The sequence below is a fragment of the Poecilia latipinna genome, unplaced genomic scaffold, assembly GCF_001443285.1.
Source record: "Poecilia latipinna isolate Pla-1442-1.1 unplaced genomic scaffold, P_latipinna-1.0 Scaffold617, whole genome shotgun sequence".
NCBI classification, from domain to species: domain Eukaryota; kingdom Metazoa; phylum Chordata; class Actinopteri; order Cyprinodontiformes; family Poeciliidae; genus Poecilia; species Poecilia latipinna.
In genome coordinates this window covers 241707-249506 of record NW_015113233.1, presented here as the reverse complement: position 1 = coordinate 249506, position 7800 = coordinate 241707, and the positions used below count along the sequence as shown (strand labels likewise).

At 36.7% G+C, this 7800-nt stretch overlaps 1 protein-coding gene across 2 annotated transcripts in view; it reads left to right on the top strand.

Moving 5' to 3' along the window:
- Positions 1 to 619: 619 nt before the first annotated feature.
- mocs1 (molybdenum cofactor synthesis 1) overlaps positions 620 to 7800 on the top strand; it is a 16521-nt gene continuing 9340 nt past the window's right edge. The window contains exons 1-7 of one of the 2 annotated variants that reach the window (XM_015043127.1): positions 620 to 892; positions 1645 to 1756; positions 2718 to 2885; positions 4565 to 4729; positions 5824 to 5885; positions 6663 to 6774; positions 6922 to 7034. In XM_015043127.1, the coding sequence (XP_014898613.1) occupies positions 719 to 892; positions 1645 to 1756; positions 2718 to 2885; positions 4565 to 4729; positions 5824 to 5885; positions 6663 to 6774; positions 6922 to 7034 (906 nt within the window). In that variant the 5' untranslated portion in view covers positions 620 to 718. The remainder of the gene's footprint in view (positions 893 to 1644; positions 1757 to 2717; positions 2886 to 4564; positions 4730 to 5823; positions 5886 to 6662; positions 6775 to 6921; positions 7035 to 7800) is intronic. The other variant, XM_015043128.1, reaches the window with a different exon arrangement.

Here is a 7800-nt window from a genome sequence, read left to right as displayed (position 1 = left end):
TAATTGAATTTGAAAATGTGAAGTCCAATAGACAGAGGAACAAATATTTTAAATTGCACTTCCCTCTAGTGGTTAAAAGATGAATTGTTCCTCAAAGTTTTTATGGATTTTTATGCGACTTTTACATCATAGATAATAGTTTTAGTCATCAAAAGGAACAGTTCTTATTAGAGGTTTACACGAGGTTATCAGTGTTGTATTCATTTTCATTCATTGCAACAATTTAAGTGATTTGAGCAAAACAAACTCGATTTTTATTGATTTTCTCTTTTACAAACATTGGACGAAGAAAAAAAAAACACAAATACTTTTTGTCCAATAGACACAATTCTAATACATTTTTAGTAAATTCCACACCGTTTATAACAAACACAATAATACACTTTTTTTTTTTTTTTTACCAATAACTCGTTTTTTTTTCTCTTTAAAATACAATTTTGCTTCGCTTACATGGTTCAAATATGCGGTCTGTTTTTAAGTAAAACTACTAAGGCCCCTACATACAAATACCACAACTTACATCTGATTGCCGTAATCCAATCTAGACGAGCGGTTTTAACTACATTACCCAGCATGCAGTGGGAAATACGTCTGTTCACTTGATTGGTTGGTGAGTCTCCGCCCCTGACAGTCCCCCGGTGTTCTTAGGGTGAACTGGTATGTTTCTAGGAAAGCTCACTACTACTGGGTGTCCGAGCTGTCAGAAAGCAACACTAACATGGCTGCTGGAACCCGTATCTGCTGCAGCTTGAGAAATGCCAGAACCTTCTTCGCTCGGTGCCACAACAGAAGCGAGCAGCGGTTGTTTTCCAGCTCTACGCACCAGGAGAATGAGCTTGAACTCCGAGATTCCTCAGTGGCCGCTGCAAACTTCCAGACCAGACCCAGCTTGGTAAGACTGGTGCTGGAATACAGACTGCAGGTTAAAGCTGGGGTTCTGGGTTCACGTCCTGGAGTTTTCCCAGTTCGGGCTAATGAGGTTTGGTGACAAAGTTGTTAAGAAACTGCAGTCCGAGTTCACGTTGAGGCCTGAATCAGACCATCTTTCCGGGTTGATTATTAACCAACACCATGCTGACTAGAAATACATGTGATTTAATGTTACAAATAACCAAGATCTGCTTTCTAAATGACCAAGATGTGCAAAAATAAACCTAATGTTTGTTTTACTTTTCATGACTTGGATTCCCTTTTTGTGAAAAGTTATCTATTTCTGCAGAAAAATCCATGTTATGACATAATCAATGACTGAATTTAATACATTACCTTAAACAAAGTATTATCTTAGAGTAACATGAACATGAATGTAATACTGTTTCTTCCAGCCTCTAATGCTAGTGAAAACATCCTACTAAAATATAGGACTGGATTATTTTGGTAATCGTTTTATTTTAGGAAATCAAAAGATTATTTTTAGTGGGATTCTGTGCTCCATCTGATGGGGTGACACATTCTGGCCTTTTGGCCTATAACCTTCTGGCATCTGTAGGTCACAGATCATTTGGAAAAAAAAAATGTTTGCTCAAGCTTTTTATAAGCAAATAATATTATTTATTTCTACTAACTGAACAAATGTGTCTGTCAACACTGTTTCAAAGACACATTTTTGTTATTAGTATTTATTTTCCTGGTTTTCTCTTCCAGGAGAGATTAACAGACGAGAAGGTTCTGCCGTTTTCAGCTTTCTTGACTGACAGCTTTGGCCGCAGACATAACTATCTTCGCATCTCTCTGACTGAGAAATGCAACCTTCGCTGTGAGTAAACTAGGGCTGGGATGAGACCCGCTGTACAATAAACCTGAGTAAATTTACCACAACAAACAAGGTAATGAGTGTCTGCTGCTAAAATAACAGAACATATTGATTACATTTGTTGTGTTATCTATAACTCTAAATTATAATGGTTTATTGTGGTGGATCTGATGAACTTTTCTCCTTGCTGCAGAAGCAACAAAGCTCAGAAGAACTTTCATGACGATCGTTGCTAAAAGTTATTTTCCATTTCACTTATCGTTGCTTGCAAAAATTGTAACTCTACAGGCTGGCTTTCTTTAAGTTTCATTGTAGTTTTCAGGTGTTTGTTGCACAGAATTTAATACCCTTTACACTAATTTTTCATAATCAAAGAATGCAACTTTGATGGTTTCTGTTTTGTTTCTTCCAAGACCTCCAAGTTTTAAATTGATCTTAGTGTTTTTTTTTTTTTTTTTTCATTAAGTATTTAGATCCACTACGTTTTAATACAATCTGCCAACAATATTTCGGTTCTATCTTAAAAAGAAACGTATCCCTAGCTATTGCTTTAAATGAAAGCAACAAACTGAAATAGTCAGTTCGCTAAACAAACGTATTTAGATAAAATTTGTTTCACTTAACAAAAAACACGTATTAGATGGACAAATAAGCAAATCTTTGTAGTACAAGAATGGATTATCAGAACAGTCGTGAGGAAGTTATATTTTTTGTTGGACTCTACATTTAAAGGGTTAAAATTTTACTCACAGTTTGCTTTTAAATAATTCAACTATTTTGATTATGTAGTTTGCATAAATTTAGATTTTGGAATAATAGCCTGTCTAATAAATGATCATGTTACAAAATTTTGACTTTAGAATAACACCCATTATTCTACTGTTTCCTTTTTCCTCCTTCATGTTTTGTGCCTATAATGACGTGTTTTTATTTAGCTCGCATGTTGGATGTTCCTGTCGCTCAGGTCAGTATTGCATGCCAGAAGAGGGAGTGAAGCTCACGCCGCGGGGCCAGCTGCTCTCCACCTCCGAGGTGCTGACCCTTGCTCAGCTCTTTGTCCGAGAGGGAGTGGACAAAATCCGCCTCACTGGAGGGGAGCCTCTCATCAGACCCGATGTTCTGGATATCATTGGTAAGAAACACTTACTGGGCCTTGAACGTGTTCACACTTTGTTGTCGTTACAGTCACAAATGTAATAGTGTTTTTTTTTTTTTTTTTAGATTTTTATGTGCTAAACTAACAACTTACTACATAATTGTGAAGTGAAAGAAAATTGTTTGGATACAAATACACACCACATTTTAAGTAGATGAATGTAACATTTTTCCTACCTACTTGACATTAAAGCACTATTTGAATGGTTTGTCAGATAAAATCCCAATGAAATTCATTGAAACTTTTGCATGTAATATGTCAAAATGAGCACAATACAAAGATGGAGGCTTAGGATGTCAGAAGCTATTAGCAAGAATGAACAGAAGACTTCTCTGTGTGACTCCTTTCTGCTCCGATTTATTAATTATAAATAATATTTATGAAACTACGATCTTTGTCAGATCAAAAGAATGAACAATAGATGACACGCTCATAAATGTTCCTCCTACTGAGATAACAAGCTCAAGGCTGAGCAGCAGGAAGATTACAATACAGAATACAAGATTCTCTTCTTCTCCAAAATGCCCCGAAACTGTGCTTAGATTTGTTTTTACAGTTAGACTTATTTTAATGAGCTGAATTAATTATTTCTCAAGTAGTACACACGTTCCTTTGAAGAGGACTTTTTTTTTTTTATGTTTCTCTCAGTGATATCTCTGAAAGCTTCTGCTGAACACGGGGTTGTTTATATGGCTTCCTGAATGATCAGATGGATGTTGTAACAGTCCTCTCAGACGGTGGCTCATGTGCCAGCCCAGCTGACAGCACCAGAACTGAACAGATTTTTGCTGCAGTCCTTCAGGTTGAAACAAAAGTTTGTGGAAGTGAAGATGCTTTGTCACATTGCAGCAGTTGGTTCAGTTTAATGACTGATTATCTTTGCCTTAATTTTACAGCCTCGTTTGTAAATGAACCTTTTCAACCTCTGCTCTGTGAGCCGCCTTTGTACTGTTAACGACACAGTCACAGAAAGAGGACTAAGGGCTGTGGCATAAAGATAAACACTTACTGCAGTGTCATGGGTCAGGTGACCAGCGGGATGTCAGGCGACTCGTTTTAAGCTCTAAGCTCCAGTGGAAAATTAACATTAATCTTTTAATCCACTGCTTTTCTGTAGAACATTATGTTTTTTTTCCTTTAATTGTGGTCTCTCTAACTGATATTTGGTTAAAAATGATAAGCACAGATTATAAAATATGAAAGAAAGAGCCAGGAGTTTCAAAAACAATCAGTTTGAGACTCTTAAGAGACACTTATGTCATCAAGGTTTTTGTATGTTTTTGCTGCTTTTGAATTCAATTTAATGGTTGATGTACTTAAGTTAGAACCACGGGCCATTCTGCTGTCAGTGTCATCCAAAGCTGTCTTGCCGCAAAGCAGAAACTTAAGCATAAAACAAGTAGAAGCCACTGCTTTATTACAATTTCTCAAGATGATTATTTCAATTGCAACAGTAATAAGGTATGAGTATTTTGTGAACTCTGTAGTGTTTTGTAGAATGAAGTCCTACAAAATGCTGAGTAATGCTGAGTAATCTGTTTTTGAGAGCAGTTTAAATCATTCAGTCACTTGTGGTTTGACATTAAACCCTTTGGTTTATAGAATACATTTTTCTTCACTCTTTCATTTTTCTCTTCTGCTTTTTTCTTCTGCAGCTGAACTGAAAAAGCTAGTGGGTCTGAAAACTGTTGCAGTTACAACCAACGGGATTAACTTATCCAGGCTTTTGCCGAAGCTGAAAGATGCTGGACTGGACCTGATTAACATCAGCCTCGACTCTTTGGTTCCAGCAAAATTTGAGTTTGTAGTCAGGCGAAAAGGTGAGGATAAAGATTTAACCTGTAAGGACTGTTGAAGCGCACCCAGACACCCCTAGCAAACATGTGGTAAAATAAACTGTTCTTTATTTGCAGATTTTTTTTCCCCATTATTATTGAACCCCTACTTCTCTCCCGTAAAATTTGACATGATTGCTGCAAACAGAGAAAGAGATATTTTAAATAAAACCTGAGGTAGAGAATCAGGCCCACAGCATCACTGATTCTCCACCATACTTGATATTTGGGATGAAGAACTTTTCCGCGGATTCATATTCATCCTACATGCCAGAGACCTTTAATCTTGGTCTCATCTAATTAAAAGAGATTTTTGGGAGTGATATTGACTAGAGACAACTGGTTGCTATGGAGACTGATGCCACTCTTTGTTTTTATGTCCTTAACCAGCCGACTCTCTGTGTCTGATGACAAAGTACATTTGGGAATTCATTCAGGCAGATCTTTTTCTATCCCGAGTTACAAAACTGCTAAAAATCAGAATCAGTGTGTTTTGTATGTTGCTATGGTTGTTGATAAACCCCAGCAGGTTACAGTCTGCAAGCCCCAGGCAGTCAGCCTAGAGGTAGCAGCAGGCCAGAGCTCTGGGTTGTTGGCTTCAGAAAAGCAGGAACAGATGGACCGAATGAGAGTAGGAAATGAAACGGGAGAAAAAGACCAGAACATGGAAGCAGTGTTGTCTGTTCATTTTCAGATTAGTTGCTGAAAATTGCAAACTGAATTTAATCTTAACGTTTGAGATTAGTAGAACAATAAATGTGATGTTTAATTTCCATTGTGGCAGATCAATTAACCACCTCCCACAGAGAAGATTACCTGCAGCTCCCTGGATTTGTTTTATTTTCTGCTCATAGAAACAAATGATCATATTCTCTATAGTTGATTGTCATAAAGCTCTGACTACTGCAGAGGGATTGGATGCTGATGTTTTTACACTTATGAACAAAGAAAACCTTTAAAGCTAAAGTAGAACACGTTGAAGGAAATATTACTTATTTATTTTTGTGTTGGTTTCAGTAACTTCTTTATTAACAATACCCTTAACTTTTATTGACATTTCCATCCTTCGTTCTCCTCAGGTTTTCATAAAGTCATGGAGAGCATTGACAAAGCAGTTGAATTGGGCTACAATCCAGTCAAGGTATGTTTCAAACTTAAGGAATAATCATACATTTCTCATAAGAAAACATTTCTTAAATTACTCTTTATGGTCACACTTTGTGTAAATATATATAAAAAGCTTCAGAAAATTCCACTTTTACTACAGAAACATATTATAATACTGAAAAGTGATTTTTATTTTTTATTAGAATGAAGTTATGTCATAAAATTAATCTCACAGTTAGAAATAATTGTGAGAACATAACTGGTGCCATAATTATTTGTACTGATGACGATTTGTATAAAATAAAACTGAAGCATTTTTATAATTTTTCTTCATTGGGGCGTCTAGGAACATTCAGCTTCCTACGACTTTGTTACACTGGATCATAGATATTGCGTGACACAGTGACCCTTTTCTCATAGCCATTCAGTGTGAAAAACGAGCAAATTTTACATTTTGCACTTGGCAGATGTGTGTTGATCATTATATATCAGTTACTGGCCTAAACTTAACTAGTCTACAGACAGATGAGTGATTAAAATGCTTAAACCAAACTGGGCTGTACCAAACTATACTGGGTAGCTTTCAAGACTTGTCATCAGACTTCATTAGGCTGACCTCTACTGTCTGGTCAGAGAACTGCAGTTACACTAAATCTTCCCAATCTATTGTCAACATGCCAAACAGTTGATTACAGACCTTTCAACCTCTTTTTACCATGCTAAAAAAAATCTCCTCCCACTTTGAGGCCTTGTATTTAACATTTTTATGGTTATATAACCTTGGTCTATTGTTGTGTGCTGCCATCTGCAGATCAACTGTGTGGTGATGAGAGGCCTGAACGAGGATGAGCTCTTAGATTTTGTGCAGCTCACAGAGAAGAAGCCTCTGGAGGTTCGCTTCATTGAGTACATGCCATTCGATGGTGAGGTTTTTCTTCTCACAAAATGACTCGGTTCAGGTCAGGGAGGCGTGTATCTTCATGTAAAAGAAGTTTCTGTTGTAGATATTTTTTTTTTTTTAGCGTAAACCCATGGAACAAATTCAACATGGCTTCCTCTGGTCTCTGCAGGAAACAAGTGGAACTTTAAGAAGATGGTGAGTTACCAGGAGATGCTGGACCAGATCAGGCAGCAGTGGCCCAACCTGGAAAGGCTTCAGTCTGGACCTGCTGACACTGCCAAGGTCAGGTTCTCCACATCTGATGGAACATAATTCTTATATGCTACAAAGGTTTTCACACTTCTTAAACTTTTTAAAATTGTGTCATGATACGACAACAAACTTAAATGTATATTATTGAGATTTTATATATAATTCCATATCATAATTATACACAAGATGGTGTATAATTGTGATACAGAAGGGAAATTATACAAAAATTTCAAGATTCAGTTCAGTTCCCATGACTTTGATGCCCCTTAATAACATCCACTTCAACCACTTGCCTTCAAAAGTCTCCCTAATTAGTAAACAAAGCCAATCTATGTGAAAATTAATAGATAACTTTTTTTTTGCATTAAAATGCAGAATTCACACAAATGCAAAAATGCAGTGTGAATTCTGTAACATGAATATTTTTAGTGAAAATTGCAGAAGGATTTTAAGTAAACATCAGAAGACTTGCAGAAATGTCTGCAAGTCTTCTGAAGCAGCAGAATAAATCAAAAGCTTGCAAAATGCAAATAGACTGTAGAAGAGGAGTGAAAACTTTCAGTAAACGCAAAACTCCCACTCAGAGTATTAGAAAACTGTGCAGAACAAAAATTGTGACCTTACAGCTAAACTGTAAGGTCACAACAGTTTATAAGTTAACATGAGCTAAAAAACTACACCTAGCTGAAATACTAATGATAGCCTATAGCAGGGGTGTCAAGCTCAATTTCATCGAGGGCCACTTCAGCATATTGGCCCCCCTCAACGGGCCACATTGACGGTACAAATCAGGAGT